The sequence below is a fragment of the Zootoca vivipara genome, chromosome 2 (genome assembly GCF_965207765.1).
Source record: "Zootoca vivipara chromosome 2, rZooViv2.hap1.1, whole genome shotgun sequence".
NCBI classification, from domain to species: Eukaryota; Metazoa; Chordata; class Lepidosauria; order Squamata; family Lacertidae; genus Zootoca; species Zootoca vivipara.
This window is the reverse complement of record NC_142584.1, coordinates 94,936,044-94,957,476: the sequence shown is the minus strand read 5'-3', so window position 1 is coordinate 94,957,476 and position 21,433 is coordinate 94,936,044. Positions and strand designations below refer to the sequence as shown.

The 21,433-nt window shown below is 43.4% G+C and overlaps 1 protein-coding gene across 8 annotated transcripts in view; it reads right to left on the bottom strand.

Moving 5' to 3' along the window:
• The window catches only part of FRMD4B (FERM domain containing 4B), a 229,029-nt gene that overhangs the window by 114,079 nt on the left and 93,517 nt on the right, over positions 1 to 21,433 (bottom strand). For 7 of the 8 annotated variants that reach the window (XM_035106673.3, XM_035106669.3, XM_035106671.3 and 4 more), the window contains one exon: positions 1,075 to 1,140. In XM_035106673.3, coding sequence (XP_034962564.3) covers positions 1,075 to 1,140 — 66 coding nt within the window. Of the gene's footprint in view, positions 1 to 1,074; positions 1,141 to 9,165; positions 9,587 to 21,433 lie in introns of those variants that run through there. The other variant, XM_088662424.1, reaches the window with a different exon arrangement.

Here is a 21,433-nt window from a genome sequence, read left to right as displayed (position 1 = left end):
GTCTCAGGTCAACCCCTAGCATCTCCAGGTAGGGCTGGGAGAGACTGCTGCCTGAAACCCTGGAGAACCACTGCCAGTCAGGGTAGACAATATTGAGCTAGAGGGATCAATGGTCTGACTTGGCATAAGCTTCCGATGTTCCCATGACAACAATGAGCCTGTGTGTGGGAGTGCATATAGAAACATATGGCTTTGGTGTGGCTGAACCATAACCTACTGTACAGTTGTTCCTCCACCCACCTTTTGCCTCTGGTCCCGCCCACCACTGACTTACAGCTCCTTGAAAGTTGCTCATGAGGGAATGCAACCCTCACTGGAAAAGAGCTTCTCCCACTAACTTAAAGACTAAAATCCATACAGATAATCTACCTACCGGTACCTGTCAAGGAATTGTTGCGGCTACTCTCGAGTAAAGACACTCCAGTCCACTCTGTCTTTCAGAGTTTTATTGTGCATATTATTTACAGTGCAGAGATATCAGAAAACATGACTGCCTAGTCCGATTCAGAACCTGGCAATGGCTTCCTTCGTGTCTTGGACCAGCATAAAAGCCTGGGCACCCCAAAGCGCCTCCCCCTAGCCTAGGCTTTGACACGTCTGAGAGCCCTCTCTCTCTCCACCCCGCTCCATTCCTCATTCCCTCCTCCTGACCCGCTGCTAGTGCTGTCACTGGGCGAAGTGCTGGTCAGGATGACTGGGAGAGGGTCCCTGTAGGGAGTCCCCCTGACACTACCTTTAAAATATCAAAGCATCATTATCTTCATCATCAAGCAGTGGCTCATGTGAAACTGGCAGTGAGACACTATATCCATGTGTACTCAAAAGCAACTCCCACTGAATCCAACGAGACTTACTACCAGGTAAATGTATACAGGTTGCAAGTTACAGCATAATGCTCACCTGGCTGAGGTAGGTATTTGGCCCCCACACAGCAGGGCTTTTCAACTAGTGCATCCCCAGCTTTTAAAAAGCAAGTACCATCTTAGAGCCATTGATAGAGACCACTGAACTGGAGAGGCTGGTATAAAGCAGTACTGAAATGATATAATGATGCCAGAAATGCAGGTGTCTCACCTGAACCAGCAGCTCCAACTTCCTGTCATCCAGAAGCTGTACCTGACAGTGTCTCCCTTCTGTCATCTGCAAAGTGAAAGAAGCATAATTAGAAGTAGAATGGACTCTTGGCATTTCAAATAATTGGAATAACTGTCCTTCAGTTACTGCTAAGGCTGGAGACCTATACCAGGCACAGGAAATCTCTGGTTCATGGGCCAAATTAAGTCTACCACAGATCTAGTTTGGTCCATTAGACTGCTATTCTCCAACCACGCTCACCAGGCCCCACACACCTGTCATTATACATTATTTTCTTCTGTTTACTCTGTTATTTTGTCACCAGTGAAGGCCCACCTGAAAGATTTTCAAAGCACACTCTCAGGCATTCCACTGAGTTAGTTTGGGTGGTTTGGATGACTTATGAAATGTTTAACTCTTTTTCATCCAATAACCATTCCTGACTGAAATAAAACAAGGTGTTTCCTAAGCAAGAATCAGTACAGCCTACACTGCACAATTCTATCCACACTTACATATGTAGATATTCTCCTGAAATGCGAGACTAAAAATTTACCATTGGGGTCTGACTTCCATAACATTTCCTACATGAACTTCCATCATAAAATCAAAAAGACTTTATTAACCAAACCTGCTACCTTAGGCACTTACTAGGGAGTAAGTCCCATTCTGTTTCAAGGAAACTAAGAACACTGTCTTGTCACAGGTCAGATTATTTCATCTGTCTAGTATTGGCAACGTCTCTCCAGGATTCTGAGAATGGTCTTACCATCTGCTACCTGATATTTTTTAGGCTATCCTCTCTCCCATAACCATTGAGTAAAAATACATGTGATCTGGCTGCCCATCTCTTAATACGCTTAATATGCAGAGATGGTGAACCTGTGGCCCTACAGATGATGTTGGATTCCTACCCCCACCAGCCTGGAAATTGTCATGGATGATGGGAATTGTAGTCCAGCAACATCTGGAGGTCCACAGGTCCACCATACCTGCTGTCGTGAGACGGATCTGCAGCCTTTGTTTGGTGGGTATACGTGTTTTTAAGTTCAACACCCTAATTTCTAGAAGGACTCCATTAACTGAAGATTTGAAGGGGAAATCTTAGACTATCTAAAATTTCAGCACTATGTTTTAACCATGGCTGGCTGGGTTGTGAGCTGGTAGATTAATGAAGGGTCCCAGAAGACATACATGTGCTGGTTGCTACAATGGCTGACTGGGGAACTTCGTAAGGTCAAAAGAAAAGGGAACAAAACACAGCGTAACTCCTTTTTGCTTCCTCCTGCTCTGATGGAGAACAAAGGTTCTTTCTTCAACTTTTACAAGACCAAAATAGTACACGACACAAAATGTTAAAAGTTGAATTTTCTGTCAAGGCAAAACATTAGTGGCTACAGATTCCACGTGTCAAATGCCACAATAATTGAAGAATGTTTTATTTCAAAGTGACTGTCAGGAAAAGCTGAAAAAAAGAACAATTTCTCCACAATGTAAGCTCCGTTTCCCTTCTGAAACCTCAGAAATTTGGAATAAAACCTGCAGGATATTTCTGCTACTCCTCCACAGGAGCAGCATCCTCTTGATGCACAAAAACATGCTGTTAGAGGCAATATTTTTAGATCCCAACGTGTCATCAAGTTATATGTGTCACCAAGTTATACACCCAACATATTTAGATGCTATATAAACAGGAAGCTTTTTTTTAACCAAAAAAAGAGAGCGCCTAATTTAGGAAGTGAAAAAGCAGGGACAAACCTATCTTTCTAAATACAGAATAACTTTGTAGCAAGGAGGTCTTTAACGAAGGTATTTCCAAACTACATAGCCTTGATTTGCTCTTTGCCTAGAACCGAGATTTTATTTCCTCCAAGACAAAACACATTTGTTTTGGCATGTAACACCTGTCACCCTCCTCTTCTATTACAGGATTATATTTTAAAGTTGCAAAAGTAGATGCATTTTTTTAAAAAAGAAAGGGATAAAAAAACCCAAGAACGGGTGCTTTCATTTTCAATCCATCTGCAGACTCTCAGGTTGTTAGCAGCAACCTATCAGCAGCTCCACCCCCCCATCAAAAAAAGAGGTGAATGTATGTGCACCTGCTATTTGAAAACAACTTTTGAAGCCCCATGTCTTTTAAATAATCTGTTTCAGAGGTCTTACTGCCTTTAGATATGATGCAACCAGACACAGGGCCTTTTCGATAGTGGCACCTTAGTTGTGAAATACTCTCCTTAGTTGCACTTGACCAGTACCAAGAGACCACAAGGGCCATCCAGTCCAACCCCCTGCCAAGCAGGAAACACTATCAAATACAGTGGTACTATTACTTCCCTTGATCTAGATGCTATACTCCTATTGATGCAGCCCAGAATTGCATTGGCTTTTTTAGCTGCTGCATCACACTGTTGACTCATGTCAAGTTTGTGGTCTACCAAGACTCCTAGAGCCTTTTCACATGTACTGCTCACATGTATTTGCCTGACCTTTCAATAGATGATCAGTTTTATTTGAGCTGTTCTTTTTCTGTTTTTTTTTTACATTTTTAAACATTTATTGTTCTATTTAAATTTGTTACATTTTTTAAAAAATTGCTTGTTCTCTTGGAAACTTAAGTCAAAAGGTAGAAAATGCTGCGCCTTAAATAAGACCTTTTCCAGATAAAGAATGCTGTAAAAGTTTGGCTCAGACCTACATCTTGTTTGTATGTGCATATTTAGTTACTTTAACACAGCTTCAAGACTACAGTATGGCTGAAAGCAGATACCAAAATGCATGAGCTAGTTTTGTTGGAATTATTTCCAATATAGCTCAAAAGGTTTATAGGTTTGAAGGGAGGATTTTATACATATTTGATTTAAATTTCCAAAAGATTATAATATGATCCTTTCCTTTTTAAAACATCCAGAAGGAATCTCCCCCAATTCTCCAGCCGTTTTAGCTAAACTAGCTAAGCTTCTTGTGGAATGTCTCTCTGATTTAAGAGTGGTTTATCTCATATTAGCTTAATCCTGTTACCAGATGAATGAACATAAACCTTGGTTAATTCACTCTTAATTGAAAAGGAAAAGTGTCTGTGTAGAGTTGTGCAACTGTTACAAAACTGGATTAAACCTCAGTATCTCATTATAGTTGATTCACATAACCAAAATTCTACCACTTGCCAATGGCAGAATGCAGCGGGGGAGGGATCTAAGAAGCCACATTTTAATCAGGTGGTCTTGAATACAAAGGAAATGACCTGTCAGTTCATGTCATAAAGTAATGACTAACTAGCCTGAATCCCATGTTGCTAACTAGCTTGAATCCCATGTGGCTAATTGACATTGGGGAGGGGATGCAAATTTGCCCATTTCTGCCCCGAGACAGTTAATTTTTCAAATATTGATTGAAGAAAATCTGCAATGTAACGTTTGAGTTCCAATGGACTGAAAATGCAAATCAGTCAAAACAGACGGATTGATCAATACTATACTCCCTGAAGACCCTGCCCAAACCTACCCTGGTGTGAATCGGCAGTGTTAAAGTGAGTCCCAAAGTACATGTTGTTATAAGCAGTGCTTGGCTCCTCTTCCTCTCACTATGTACCAGTAATGTAAGGAAGCCACTTGCCATGCTATCACTGCACTCAGCATTTCCTAAGCCTATCAGCGTCCAGTAGGAGAGTCAGGCCCCCATACAGCAATGTTTAAGCTCCACCTACAGTCCAGGGTAGGCTCAGTTCAATTTCTAGACTAGAGGAAGGAGTCAAAGACTCCAAAGGCAGGTAATGTAACCAAAGGAAGGCAAGAAGTCAAGTTCCCAAAAGCTACCAATAGTAGCATAATTCTGGAAAGAGACTGGGTTTCAACGGAGAGCAGTACCAGAGAAGGGAGTACAGCAGTCCCTCTGTCAGGCATTCTTCTTCAATAAAACCAGTAGTAGATGGCACGATGGAACAGGTTTGTTTACCTGACCCCCTGGCAAATGAGTCCCTGCTGCTTGCCAGGAGGGGCAGGAGAGGCAGCAGGGAGGGCAGTGTGGTGTAAACTAACTGAGAGGAGTACTGTACTGGGTTGTCTCCACTGACGTGTTTGCACCACGAGTCATAGCAGAATGGAAACAAATAGACCCGGTTTCACTGCTGGTCTTAATTCACCTCCTGGCAGCATCACAGAATCATAAACTACTAAGCACATCAAAACTGTATACTACGGTGATAAATGTTTTGGAATATTTTTGGAGATGTAATAAAAATTATTATTTTTATATAAAAAGTTGACGTGTGAGTCCCAGAAGGCTCAGGAATGGGGGTAGATGGTGCACTGATGGAGATCTGTGGGAGGACGAAACAAAGACTACACCAATTTGCAAGCCCTGTTCTTAACTTGGTGGCTGTGGGAACTGGATGCAATGGCAGGGGTGGGAGGGTATGCAGAAAGCAAGACAGGAAATCAGATAGGGAAGCAGAAAGATGTGGGGTGGGGAGGAAGACTGGTAGTGGTTGTGCTTATGGTCACACCAGGTTAGAAAGAACTAGTGGATTTCCAAGCATGGGGCCCCATAGTGTAAGATGGGAGAGTGCTGCTACTTCTTCACTAAGCAACCCCAAGTGGCTGACCAGGCGGGGAACTAGCGCAAAGCTTAAGGGGCTCAATCCCAGCTGATGCCAACATCTACAAAACCAGATGTTGAGAAAGAAGAATAAACTGCCTGGGACCTGAAGACTGCCAAAAGGCGGGATAAGGTGGCTGCAGAAATAAAATTGAGGTGGTCTTCTGCTGGACCCCATCGTTGTTCTCCCAGGGAAAGCAGCAGTCTATGAAAAGCATTTGAAGCTTAATGCCTTTTGGCTGATGTTTCCATCGTCGTTTCGGCTGCGCAGTGTTAACTTTGGCAGGGTCTCAGTGCTACTTTGGGACAGTTTCAAAACTATTCAGAGAAAGCTTAGTTTTGATTCTGGTGCAGTATTTTTCGGTCTATGTATAGAAGGGTTTGTTTTTAACAAAACAAAAAACAAAAAAAGAGGAGGGAGGGAGGGGAAACTGCTTGGCTCCTGCAGAGCATCAACTGACTTTCATATAATCTCCACCAGCTGAGCCAGTAAAAAAAAAAATAGAAAAACTGGCATGGTCACAATCACAAAGCATTCCCCACCCTGAGAGAGGAAGGCACAGCGCCATTGCGTATTCATCGGGGCTCTATGCACACTGCATTCCCTGCCTATGAAGAACGCTCCCAGCCACCACACACACAGACAGAGACACCAAATTCCACACCAAGGTGACCCAAGTGTTGTGCCAAGGAAATCAAGTGCATATATTTGCCTTTTCTGCATAACTTTTATTCTGTTTCAAAGTACAAAGTTTTAAAAGGCTGCCATATTTTTTGGGGAAGGGCTCCATGAACTGTTGGGATTTGGAGCGATTTGACAGGTAGCTCTTTGGGGTGAAGTCAGCCATAAACAAATGATAAAGAATCATGCAAGCAGGGCTTCCCCTCCCTTCAGCCGGAACTCGCTGGAATTCAGTTCCAGCACCTCTCAAGTGGGAGCACCATGGCCATTTTAAGAGAACAAGGAAGGTGCTCATGGTGAGTTCTGGTACCTCTTTTTCTAGAAAAATAGCACTGCACGTAAGGCCAGCAACCCACCTCTCTAGCACCTAAGATTATTTTTCCTATTACACTGTTCTGTAGCCCCCACATATTTAAAATGCTCTGCCGTCTGTCAGCTGGCACCATGGCTTCGACAGGCAAATATCTACTGCACCCCAATGAAGATGGAAGCATGGGCATGGCAGATGACATGGTAAGTAGATGAGGGGAAAGGTTCTAAACGCTAACAACAACAACAACAACAACAACTTTGCCATTTATATTTGTCCCAGCCACTCAACCCACAAAACCAGGCCCCTTAGCTCCAGGAAACTGCAAATCAAATACTAGTTCTTTGTGGTCTCAAAGGAAACCATCTTCGTCTTCCCCTTGGGGGCTTCTGAAATTTTGCCGGACATTTGTGAATTTTTTTCACTGTGGCTGTAAGGACTAGAAATTTTGTTTCCCTGAATGAAAGCTGGAATTGTTGTATTCTGCAAGAGTTGCCATACTTCTGGAATTTCCTGAACATAGCCAGTATTCAGCCCCCATAAACAGTGTCCAGGCAAAAATCGCTGAAATGTCCGGAAAAATCAGGACATATGGCAGCCCATGTTGGTAGTGTAGATTTTGGCAAAAAAAAAAAATTAAAGCAGCTCCAAAACTCACCCTCTCTTTTTTCTTTTCTTTTTTAGACTTTGCCAAAAAAAAAAGAGCTCATAAATTTTCACTTTTGGAAATACGCAACCCTATATTCTGCAAACAAAGCACAGAAAAGAAATGAATACCACACACATCACATTATATCACATCACACAGACACACACCCCTCAACTACAAGAATATAATTAGAAGCCTGATAGGATAGCTCTAAATACTGAGCCAGTGAAATACTTTGTGTACATCTGCTTTCCTTGGTAGTAGTGCTGCAAATTAATTAAAGCTTGTGCTCGGCACACTCTTCCCATACAGGTGGTTTTGCCTGGTTACTAGGGCTTGCTGGTTGTACTGCAAGCCATAGTAACCAGGCAAAAGCTCATGAGCATGTTTTGTTCCAGGATCTTGCGTAGAGTTATTGCTAAATCTCCTGGGTAATGACATGAGATTGGATAATTCCTGTAGTAACAAGGTGGCAGCCCTAGTTATATTTGCTGATGACAGGCGGTAAGACAGAGCCAGGAATTAAGTAACCGTCCTGGGAGTGTGAGACCATGAGCTGCCTTTCCATAATTTCTATTGATTCCAAACCTTTAGCAGATCACTTAACCCTGCCTCTACTTAAATTGCTGTATCTTCATAATGAACCGCATAGACACTAAACTTTCCACATCAGAGTTTTGCACCAATTATAATTCATGTTTTGCTAAAGTGTTTTGCTAACTCTATACAGACACTAATTGCTTATGCTTCTTCGTGCTTTCTATTGCTGACACCCCAAAGCCTGTATTAGGAGTATCTGATATGGGGAACATTCTTAGGGCATTGATGATGATGATGATGATGATGCAGTGTTTATCTTTCTGAAGCAGTTCCCACCTGTAAACTAGAGCTACACTGTTATTTCCCCTACAGATTCATCTCTCAAAATTAGTCAAGGGATTATAATGCTATCTGTTGGACTAGAAGAGTTTTAATTTGGCTTAATTTGGATCATCTTGGCAGCTGCATCTTGATGGTCTGGTATGGCACTTTCCTTGTCTTTCACACATGCACACTGAGAAAGATGCAAATGGATCTGACAGGACTGAACTTTCATGACTCATTTCAACCTTTCAATAAGGGTGTGGATCAAAGGGCCCTTTCTAAGAGGCTGCTAATGAGCTCAGTGCCTGCCACGCACCTCCCAGTGCCAAGCATTGCATCAGATGAAATGGGGGACAAGGGAAGAGCAGATCTCACTCAGGAGACGTTGAACGGTTACAGAATGAAAAGAGGCATCTGTATCTTTGGAATAGTTCTTATCTTCCCATAACCTCATGTAAAATTATTCTCCCCTGAAGAGTTCCAACACCGTAAGATGTGCAAACACACTGAATCTGTGAGACCAGAAAGTATGACCTGAGTGATGACTGGGACTAAGAGGGATGAAACTTTTTCATAAGGTAACAAACCAAGTGCTTGCAACAATAGCGATAAATACTGTACTCAGAGCAAACACAGAAACACCTCTACACTCCATGTACATCAACAGTTAGAATCCCAGAATTGTAGAGTTGGAAGGGACCACAGGGTCATCTAGTCCAACCCCCTGCAATGCAGGAACCTCTTGCCCATCGTGGGACTCGAACCCACAATCCTCAGATTAAGAGTCTCAGGCTCTACCGACTATCCTCCCTCCCATGTTCTAGAAGAGGAATCAAGCATGATCTTCACGTTGAGCTTGCAATTATTGTCTAATATGCAATACCATTCTTTGCAGCAGTTTTACTCTGAAGTTATTTAATCAAGGCCACTTTACAACAACCAGCACAATAATGTGCCTCAGAAATAGAAATTCATATAAATTTATCTTACCTCCGGGGACGAGGGTGGCGCTGTGGGTTAAACCACTGAGCCTAGGGCTTGCCGATCAGAAGGTCAGCGGTTTGAATCCCCACGATGGGGTGAGCTCCCGTTGCTCGGTCACAGCTCCTGCCCACCTAGCAGTTCAAAAGCACGTCAAAGTGCAAGTAGATAAATAGGTGCTGCTCCAGCAGGAAGATCAACGGTGTTTCCATGCGCTGCTCTGGTTTCGCCAGAAGCGGGTTAGTCGTGCTGGCCACATAACCCAGAAGCTGTACGCTGGCTCCCTCGACCAGTAAAGCGAGATGAGTGCCGCAGAGTCATCTGCGACTGGACCTAATGGTCAGGGGTCCCTTTACCTTTACCTATCTTACCCCCAAACCACACACTCTGGTAGGTTTTAAAGGGCTGCATGAAGTGCAGAAGGTACAATGCAAAGAGCGAGAGCGTTCCCCCACCTAAATAAAAGCTATTTGGAGCAGAGACTCACACAGTCCCAGACTTTCTTCCGTTGCCATGTAATCTCTAGGAAATGACCTTACTGTTTGTTGCTTTGATTACAGATTGAGAAACAAAAGCTTTCCCCAGTGAGCAAGGCGGCACGAGATATTAAAGATTTGTACAGAATGGGAGGCAATCAAACTTGAGAACTTTTATTGTTAAGATGTCCCGTTGCAATAGTTATTTGCCCCTTATCATTTCCAGCCTCACCTCCCCCCCAAAAAAAAACAACCTCAAAAACCAAACTCTCCCTATAACTCCAGTGCGAATCACTATGCGGGTTTGATGCAAATACAAGGCTCCCAAATGAACACTTCTCCTCATGCAGCAAGTATGTACATCAGGGGTGGCTAGTTTGTGGGCCTCCAAATGTTGTTGTAGTACAACTCCCATCATCCCTGACCATTGGTCATGGTGGCTAGGACTGATGGGAATTGGAGTCCAGCAGCAACTGGAGGGGCAAAGTTTAGCCACCCCGGTGCAAGTGTATCCACTCCTAAGCAACATCAGGCAGAAGCAGTGTTCAGCCCAAACTGTGGAGAGCTCATGGGCAAGAAGCTCTTAGAGGGCTCCCATCGCTCAGGAGGTGCTCTTCCTCATCACTGCCATTTCGCTTGCTCTGTCCCTCTAGCATCAATCGGCACAACCTCCCCAAAGGGAGATCATAAAGAAAGTGGAGGGTGTTGCTCCATCTATACATCCATTGTGTGTTCAAAATGTACAAGGGAACAGGTCGCAATAGTAAGGAGCAAGAGCAGCTGGGTGGAGATGCTCAGAGGTTGGCGGTGCAAGCCTCTAGGTTCACATTTGCAGGATTCACATATGTATGCACAATTGCTCGATGCTTGAGGAGCATCCAAACACCACAAATTTCATAGCTGAATGCGAGGGGGGCAGGGTCATGCCTATGGGGCTCTGTCCCATTCCCCACATGCATTTGGTACAAGTTCCTAAAGACCCCGTGCACATACACACAATTGAGAGAGCCCTGCTTTTCTAGGGCTCTCGGTTGGACAGGAAGAGGGACAGAGCAAATTCAATTCATGCATCTGCTGCTTCTTTCAAAACTTATTGATATGGCATGTTATTATCCGATTCCCCCTTGGGTAGTTATTTAGTTGTTCATAATCTTAATAGCACAGAGCCACCAAAAAGGAGACACTTCTGATATTTCCTGTTGTTTGCTTAGTAATTTAATTATTTTATTATTTATACCCTGCCTAGGGCCGGCTTACCCATAGGCGTTAGGGGTGCGGGGCACCTGGGCGCTGGGCTCTCAGGGGTGCCAGGCCAAGAGTCCAGGGCCTGAGAGTTGGAGTCCGGGGAAGAGCCGTCCTGTTGGAGTGCCATGGCAGGCTCTTCTGCTGCGGGTAGCTCTCCACTGCAAGTTTGGAGGCAAGCGAGGCATCGAGGCGCTGAGGCTGCCGGCCGGCTCCGCCCTCCTGTGTGCCTGGGATTGGTGTAGGGCTGTGGAGAGGCCCACCCAGAGAGCACTGCCAACCTGACAAGGCGCCTAGCCTAGTGCCACCCCTCGCACTCCTCTGTGCCCTGCTCTGCCCTGCCTGCGTGCCTCGATGGCTGACCCAGAGCACACTGCCCCCCCCAAAAAGGTCGACAACTCTGGGCAACGTGGGGTGGGGGCTGCCGGATGGATTTTTGCACCCCAACACCGCATATGCCCTGACCCCGCCCATCTGGCTGGGTTGCCCCAGCCACTTTGATTATGTCAGGCATCCCCAAACTTTGGCCCTCCAGATGTTTTGGACTACAATTCCCACCTTCCCCGATCACTGGTCCTTTTAGCTAGGGATCATGGGAGTTGTAGGCCAAAACATCTGGAGGGCCGCAGTTTCGGGATGCCTGGATTATGTTATATGAATTGCATATAAAACTGCAGTGTAGTAATAACAATTTTAGATCAGGACTGTTCCTCTTACAGGGATCAGCAACGAAAGTATTGGTTCACTTCTCTTTGTTCCAAATCAAAATAGGGAGAGATTAACTCACGGACTTTCAACAATACTGAACCATCTATTTCAGCTGTCACCCAGAATCAATGAATGATATGACTTTTAATCAACTAATTAATTAGTTAAACCTGCATACATTTACCTGTCAACAAAACCATTCCCTCCTATGTGAAAGAAATTTTGCCTGAGTACTAGTATTCAAAATAATAACATTTTTTAAAAAGTTGTCCATCATCAGCAGGGGCAGATATTTTAAAATATGCTGTTCAATTATTCTGACCAATCAATCAACTAATAATTGCATACAATAATGATAATAATTATTATTATACTTATTGAATATGATAACCAAATATTTCTAAGTACATGCAACTCCAACATTCAATACCTGCAAATTGTTATTCTAACTCTCATTACATCTAGTTCCAGGAGAAGCGGCATTCTGTCAGACACATTCAACCTACTTTGCCAGCTAATGGGCAGTAGTTTTAGAAATCTCCCTGCCTCCTCTGAACAAACACTGGTTTCCTCTCCTAGAACCAAAATGGAAAATACATGTGCAATAAATGTGCCACCTGTGCAGAGGAAACAATAATAATTTTTTTTAAAAAAGAACAAACATCAAGCCCACACCAAAAAGAGGCCAGCTCTAAGCTATATACAAGTTAAATCTTCACCAGCTGAGCATAGCAGTTCAGGCATGGGATGTACTAAAAACAAATGACAAAAAAACACTCATTGGGAATTATGGGAGCTATCTGAAGGCCCAGAGAAAATAAGGGCAGCTTGTGAATGCCAGTTGACATGACTACTAAAACAAATGCAAGCTACCAACAAAGCAAGGAATGGATCTTGGAAAGAAATGGAATGGAATACAGGGGTAGAGCACATCAATACGGAGAGATGGTGAGGAATGACAGACCTTAAGAGACTGCAATGATGGCTCTTAAGACTGGGATGACAGCTTCGAGACTGGATGCAACTGGGTTCTGAGGAAACTTATAGTGCTCTGCAGGTGCTGGCAATCAGCAGATTGTTGGTTCTTGCAAAGGCATAAAACTCTGCAGACTAATCCCACTTCTTGCAAGAAGGTGTGTCTTTATCTGCTGCACACCTGGCATTACATATAAAGTCAGGTGTAGAGTATGGATGTGTGGCTTGGCCAAAACAGCCTTGCACCAGGCCTACTCAGGCCTGCAGGCCAGAGAGGTTCCCCACCTCTGCTATACAGTGGAACCTCGGTTTATGAACACCTCGGTTTATGAATTTTCAGTTTACGAACGCCGCGGACCCATCTGGAATGGATTAATTCACTTTCCATTACTTTCAATGGGAAAGTTCACTTCAGTTTATGAACAGACTTCCAGAACCAATTACACCCATGCTTCGGGTTAAGTACGCTTCAGGTTGAGTTCTCCCCGGACCCGTCTGGAATGGATTAATCCACTTTCCATTACTTTCAATGGGAAAGTTTGCTTCAGTTTATGAACGCTTCAGTGTAAGTACTCCGCGGACCGTCTGGAACAGATTAATCCACTTTCCATTACTTTCACTGGGAAAGTTCGCTCCAGTTTATGAACACTTCAGTTTATGAACAGACTTCCAGAACCAATTGTGTTCATAAACTGAGCTACCACTGTATACTAATGAAAGATTTCCCAAACTTGGGTCTCCAGCTATTGTTAGACTACAACTCCCATCATCCCTGACCACTGGTCCTGCTAGCTAGGGATAATGGGGGTTGTAGTCCAACAACAGCTGGAGACCCAAGTTTGGGAAACCCTGTACTAATGCTAAGAAAATTGATATTCAAAAGCTCAGCTCTATCTTGCACTTTTAGTACTACTGAAAGTGGTAATCCCATGTGTTATGGTAGAGGACTTTTGAGTATGTACCAGATATTACAAAACATCCACAAACCTCTTGAGTTCAGATTATACTTGGCCATGAATCTTGCTAGCTGACCTTGGGATAGCTAGACTCCTGACTATTGGGCTCATAGCGGCTGGGAGTGACATGAACTGCAGTCTAGCAACATCTTAGGGCACAGGTTCCACACCCCAATGTATATAATCATAGAATCATAGAGTTGGAAGAGACTACAAGGGCCATCCAGTCCAACCCCCTGCCAAGCAGGAAACACCATCAAAGCATTCTTGACATATGCCTGTCAAGCCTCTGCTTAAAGACCTCCAAAGGAGACTCCACCACACTCCTTGGTAGCAAACTCCACTGCCAAACAGCTCTTACTGTCAGGAGGTTCTTCCTAATGTTTAGGTGAAATCTTCTTTCTTGTAGTTTGAATCCATTGCTCCGTGTCTGCTTCTCTGGAGCAGCAGAAAACAATCTTTCTCCCTCCTCCATATGACATCCTTTTATATATTTGAACATGGCTATCATATCACCCCTTAACCTTCTCTTCTCCAGGCTAAACATACCCAGCTCCCTAAGCCGTTCCTCATAAGGCATCGTTTCCAGGCCTTTGACCATTTTGGTTGCCCTCTTCTGGACACGTTCCCGCTTGTCAGTATCCTTCTTGAACTGTGGTGCCCAGAACTGGACACAGTACTCCAGGTGAGGTCTGACCAGAGCAGAATACAGTGGTACTATTACTTCCCTTGATCTAATGAATTCATAGGTGTAACAGAAACGTTCAAAGCTAAGTGCTAGATGGGAATTGGTCTGCCTCCTGTCTCCAAACACATCCTTTGTTTTCACAAGTGATCAAACACTGGAACAAACACGGGCAGAAATGGGCAAACTGCCTTGCTTCATATTCATTTTTCATTTGGAGGGAATCACTTCTCTCCCAATTAAGACTATGACCTTTGCCTGCTCAGCAGAGTACCATATTTACCAGGGTTGTGCTGGACAGGGAAAACTTGCCCCATGTGAACATAAGAACAGCCTGCTGGATCAGGTGAATGGCCTAATCCATCTAATCCAGCATCCTCTTCTCACAGTGGCCAACCAGATACTTATAGCAAGCCCCAAAGCAGAACCCGAGTACAACAGCACCGTCCCTGTCCCCCCCTGCAGTTTCTGGTATTCAGAAACATACTGCCTTCAACAGTGGAGGCAAAACATGTGTAGTTTTGCTTCCACTGTTTGGCCTACATGTGTAGGCCATGTGTAGTTCTAAGGCTTGGCAAGAACTGTTGCGTTTGGAGTTTAAATAAGTAGCATAAAGCAGGGATAAGTGTGGGGAACAAAACAGTAATCAAGAAACAGAGGAAAAAGGATGAGCAACAGATGGCAGTGTAGAGAGACCTGAAATGATGCAGAGCATCATGCTGGGGGTACAGTGAGAAAAGGGGGTGATATGGGGTGCAGTCAGACCAGTAAACAAGGGAAAGGAGGAGGTAGCTGAGAGGTGGAGATATAGAGAGACCTGTAGGGGGCAAACAGAGAAAATGGGAAAGGTGCAGGAGGACCAGGAATTATTTGGGACACCTAAAGAAAATAGGTTAAAAGAAAACACTGAATTGAAACTGAAACAAAATGCCCTTCTTCGGATAACAGCAAACAATGCAGTCCTCTTAGAGGAGGGAATGCAAATGTAGCCTTCAGAGAGGTTTCAGTTGTCCCCCCCTACCCCACCCGCAAGAATCTCAGGTGAATTATTAGTCAATGAGAACACAATGCCATCTCTGTTCCATCCACTTCTAACAGACTCAGCCTTTTTCTCAGATAATCTATGAATTCCCTCAGCATCACCTTGTGGCTCTCCCCTGCCCTGACATGCTCCCCCACTTACTCCTACGTGATCCTCTGATCCTGTGCCCTACTTCTTGTGTGTATTAACAAATGAACTGGCTGAGCGGGAGATTTGCCAGAAGCCCTCCTACACAGCAGGTAAGAAGACTAGGCAGACATCAGAAGCTCAGGCAGGGGAAATGCAAACTGGAGTACTATTGCTTGTTAGGGAATTCCACCTGGAAAACTGTTTGGAAGGGTGAAATATTTCAGAGAATTAAGGGACAAGTCCACAGGCCAGCAGAAGCAATAGCACTAGTCCTGCTCACTCCCAACCAGCTGATAAGCAGTGCTAAGGCAGAATGCACAGTAAAGAAGTGTGGTGTGGATATTATTTATTTATATTTCATTTATTAATCACTTCCCATGAAACACCCTGAAGCTATTAACAATAAAACATCAGCAACAAAAGCATACATATAAACGCATCTAGTCCAATGTAGACAAAGACTGGCAATGAAGTAATTTTAGCAATTAACAGATAAAAGGAAGTACCATTATGTAAATGACCAACCAAGACTCCCTGTGCTATACAATCATCAGGGAAGACCAATCTAGGTCTACAATGTGCAAGAACCCAATGTTTCCATGGTGTTCCATACATACTCATCCTTCTCTTTCACTAACCAAGTCAGTAAATTAGAACCATGTTCCAAAGTAGTGAGCAGTTTTTGCTTGCCTTTTCGCTGCCCTTCTTTCAGGTGTCCATTTTTTTAACCAAAGTGATATTCCAGATCAGCTGATACCAACAGCTCTGTCCGGGCATTCTGCTCATGGTTAACATGTACTTCCTACTCTAGCAGGAAGTGGAGTCATGCCGAATAATCCCTCCCCTAAGTGTCCACACAAATGGAAAATAAATGTCACAAGGGAGGGAGGGAGTCCTCGTGTATATAGGCTTCCATGCAATTTGGAACTAAGCCTATACACACAAAGACTTCCCTCTTCCTCCAGACATTGGAATTCTATCTGTGGATGCCAGGGGGATGGACTCACTTCTTGCCCATCTGTTGATTTTAGTAGAATGCACAAATAGGGCTAACATGCTACAGATAAGTCTGCCCTCAACTTCCAGTTTCTGGTTATTGCTAGGTAAGCTGCTGCTAGCATAAAAGGCAATAATTATTTGTATGGCACATTTTTGTTAGGTCCTTCAGAGTGAGATAGCAAAGCTATTTTAAGTTACGTTGCACTTTCGGGCGCATTGCTGCGCTACATTCTTCAAAGGTTTTTTTCTACCACAATCTTTCCACTAGATCACATTGCCATCTCACATGGAACCTGGCATTGTACTTTCTCACTAACAATGTGGGTTTAACCTCCCTGCCAACTTTTTGCAAGCAAATCAGGATGAGTGCTCAAATAAACTGGTTTACTGGAAGCGACCTTACTTCCAAAGTATGTGTAGGCTTGCCATGTAAGACAACAAAACCCCAAGTATGAAACCATAAGGGAGCTGATGAATCTGAAATCATAGAATTGTAGAGTTGGAAGGGACCCTGAGGGTCATCTAGTCCAACCATCTGCAATGCAGGAATCGCAACTGGAGCGTCCATGACAGATGGTCAATGAACCAATGAACATACAATTCACATTTGTTGTTGTTGTTTAGTCGTTTAGTCGTGTCCAACTCTTCGTGACCCCATGGACCATAGCACGCCAGGCACTCCTGTCTTGCACTGCCTCCTGCAGTTTGGTCAAACTCATGTTCGTAGCTTCGAGAACACTGTCCAACCATCTCGTCCTCTGTCGTCCCCTTCTCCTAGTGCCCTCAATCTTTCCCAACATCAGGGTCTTTTCCAAGGATTGTTCTAGGCCCAGTGAAATAGCCACATCTTCACTGCTTACACAAAAGGCAGATGAAGCCTCTTTGGGATGCAATGACTGGGAAGGCTTGTCTCTAGTGTGCACTGCCTGCACACTAGAGGTGGAGGAACACAAACAAAGGGCCTCTGGTGTTCATCTGACCAAAAGGGCTGATTCATGTGGGAGGAGGTGGCTTAGAAAATACTAACGCTGTTGATTTTCTACAGCCAGCCAGATTAGACAGCTGGATGCTGCAGCATCTGTGCCATCATTACCATAAACAAAAAGAGAGATGTTGTGCCAGCCAAGGATACAAAAGGAAGCTTATTGACACAGCAGGTCATGGTGACGAAGCCCCATGTCTGCTATTCTAGCCGTGGTGTCTGGCTGACCATGACTGCCACTTCGTGCTTTAACTGTTGGTACCTCAGAAATGGAAAAACCAGCTTGTTTACAGCTACAGCTAAAAATTGTTGCAGAGCAGATTTCTAATTTATTTTTTGGACATAATGCATTGGCCATTCAGAGATCCAACAGTAAGCCTTGCTACAATATTTTAAGTGGAAGCTAAGCACATGGCAACCAAATTGATCACTGTGTGCTTGGCCTCCTCTAAGGGGTTACCATCCAAACTGTGGCAAGCACCAAAGCCCCCAGTTCAACCCATATATCACAACACTTATTATGAATGCCTGCCAGTATCTGGCTGTTGTTGGACTACAACTCCCATCGTCCCTAGCTAGCAGGACCAGTATGATGGGGGGTTGTAGTCCAGCAAGCGCTAAAGACCCAAGTTTGAGAAATACAGTACTTTGTTTCAGGAACTGTTTAACAGTGGAACAGACCCCCTCAGGAGGTTGTGGACTCTCCTTCATTGCAGGGTTTAAAAGCAAAAGCTGGATAGGTTGTGGATGTTTCAGTTGAGATCCCTGCATTGCAGGGGGTTGGACTAGATGATCCTCAGAGGACCTTACAACTCTACAATTCTATGAACTCACTATTGGCATATGTCCTAGTAAATGTCCTAGTTACTTAGTCATCTTTGGGCCCAAGTCATCTTTGGGCCCAAGATCCTAGGGATTTCTGAGAATGTTATCCAAGGAAAAAGTTGTTCTCCCCTGGTCAAGCAACAAAATGATGAGATAATGCTCTGGTAGGTGCTTCGCAATGTTATTTGTTTTCCCAACACCTAATGAACATAATAAATGTTCTCATCTGAGAAATGACATATTTCTCCTGGAAAATAAAATCAAAATAAAAGAGTAAAGGCACAAACAAGGAGCTAACCCAAACGTTGAGGCAAACTTTACAGATCTGAATAAGCAATTGGTTTGCATGCATAGGAAGTGTGCATGCATAGGAAGCAGAAGATAATGTACCCCAGCACTGACAGCATTATCCTCTTTGCAATCAGCGACAATGTGCCATCTGTACAGGAGATCAGTGGAATTACCAATGACTAATTATGACATGGTAGTCTTCCTTGTTACAACTTGGCATTAAGGTTCAGCATAATTGGGATACTGAATGATGCAGTAATATTTTGAAGCCGAGTGCTGCTTTTTTAAAAGCTACTAAACAAAGATCCAGGAAGTTTGAAGTTCAATTTATACTAAAGCTTTATGCTTGAACTTGGAACAGGAACTGTCTCAACTTCTGAAGGATTTCTACTTGATTAGTGTCATTTGCATGGCATATCTCATAATATGCTTAACATTCAGGAGTAATTCCAAGAATCCAGGGGCAACTGTATTGCATCCCAGTCCTGAAGCTGACCAGTTACTATAGTTTCTTGCGAAGCTCACAAAGCAGGATAAAAATGTGGAAATCCAGGAACTATTTCATGGTGAGGGAAATGCTTCCTATGATGTCGTTAGAAGCTCAACATGTTCCTGATTGGCTAAAAATTGAGGAAACCCCCCCTTTTTAAAAAAGTGTCCATACTGGAGAGCGGAAAACTAAACAGGTGGTACATGACACACACAATTAGAGGGATTATGACTTGCCTTAACCCTCTCCTTTGCTTCCAAAATGTTTGACACATGTATCGGTACATCTGTGTTTGATGCTTAAGTAATATATTGCTTTGGTATGTAGAGTGGGCAGAGCTGCTGGTGGGGGCATACCAACGACTTACGACTTTGATGATATTCAGAGTATCTGTTTCTTTCCTCCTCGAGGAAAAAAAAAGCAGCACAGCTTAGACTTGAAATTTGTTTTCTCATTACTCACTGCAAGACAATGATAACTGTCCAGAAATTGTGGCTAATTCAGGATTCACTGGCTTGCCTACTGATGGAACACCTTTAAGCATTATGAAGTCCAGCATGTGAATGAGCTTCCAGTTCTCTTCTTCAATGCCTTGAGTCCAAGATACTAAGAGAAGATTTCTTCCTTTTATTATAATTTTCCCCAACATACTGTCCTATAGAAGTTTTGGACTACAACTCCCATCATCTTTGTTGGCTGGCCAGGCTGGCCTGAAGCAATGGGAATTGTTACCCCAAACATCTGGAGGGCAACAGATTGGGGAAGGCTGTTACATAGTTTGGTTGTTAGTTGCCCAAATATATTTGTGGCCGAAGTCAACTTCATCAGATCCATCACTCCTGATAATCCATGAAAGCTTGTGGAATAATACACTTGCTAGCCTCTAAATTGCTAGTACTGCCCCTTCCCCACTCTGCAAGCCCTACGTGCCAGGACCTAGAAAGTACCTTAAGAATTGACTCTGCAGAGAACTGTTGCTGGTCAGCTGAAATTAGGGCATGTTGAACTATGGTTTCCTACTCTGAATAGCCAATATAGGGGACAGCTATAAATGGAAGGAAATAAATACTAGAAAACCATATTCATTTTCTATGAAGATAAAAATATTCACCAACTTTCTTAAGGTGGTTCTTTAAAAATACTTTTCAAACGCTTCATCCACTGCTTGTGAAACCTAACATATCTTGCGAACGACGTCAGCAGAGAAATATATTACATAAATGCACAGTGCATAAGGGAGCACTGTTTTTAAATTGGCCCATGCAGTGCCATGAAGGAAATGAGATGAAATTCATAGTCTGGAAATGAAATCTGTCCAGAAATGGGGAAGGAGGGGCAATGCAAAACATCATTTTATTCAGTCTAACCATCACCACCCAAAAGCAAACTGAAGTGGAAATATGCACATATGAGAGTAGTTTTTAGGCAGCTGAATGAGCAAAGAAAGTTTAACCATAAATTAGGACTTACTTGATTTACTTTCATTATTTCAGAATGTGTTCTAATGATTTCTAATGATTCGTTCACCAAAGGAAAAGAAAATCATGGACCGTCAGAGAAGATGGCAAACGCCACTTCATTGTTATTATTTTTTTTAAAAGAGAGCTATCGTAATGCCCAAACTTTTTTTTGATCCGCTTGGAAACTCTCTGGCACTAAAGTTTGGACACAGATGTGGAAAGAAAGCATAGGAGTATTCCTAGCTGTGCAGTTTCCATACCTGCGCTTAAAAAGTGAGCATGTGCAATTGAGAAAGTAAGGTCTGAGAAAAGACAGTCCATGAATATTATAGGACGGTAAATAAGTAATAATTAGAAGGTCACCGATTCTCAGAAATTGGTCTCTTCTTCACTTCCCCCAACCCCACAAATTAGTGCTCAACTCACCTCAGCTCTTCCCTGTACAAAAAAAGCTCTGCTTCCAACCATGCAAAATGGTGTGATCCCAGAAAATGGATGGCACCTCTCACTTTTCATTATTCATTATTAGCCTTGACTACAACAGCAATCCTTACTGAATGTGCCTCTGTTGGCAAGGGATAGGGGACCTTGGCAAATCTTAGCGGGGAGGGTCTCTAGGCTCCGCTAGTCCCTCTCTTTCAGGGTCCATGTCAGAGGATGCAGCAAGACTTGGAAGGTTTTATCCAACTCCACATCTTCCTTTCAAAACAAAGGATACTCAAATTGTAATGCCTATAGAACAATAGAGAGGGAAGGGCCCATGTGTCTAGCTGAACCGGTGCCTGAACTCACCTCCAAAGGTGATTCCACAAGGCCTACAGACTGAGGTACCTTTCTAATTAGGCAATTCTTTGCACTTAACCAATAGTTAATGTTAATCAATCAAACACTTGCCTCAATATAGCTTACAACCTATTGGACATGGGCTTGTACATTATCCCATGTGCGTATGAGGTTCCAAATACTTGGAAACTGTCAGCATTTGCTAATTAGCAAGAGGCAGAAAGATCAACACAA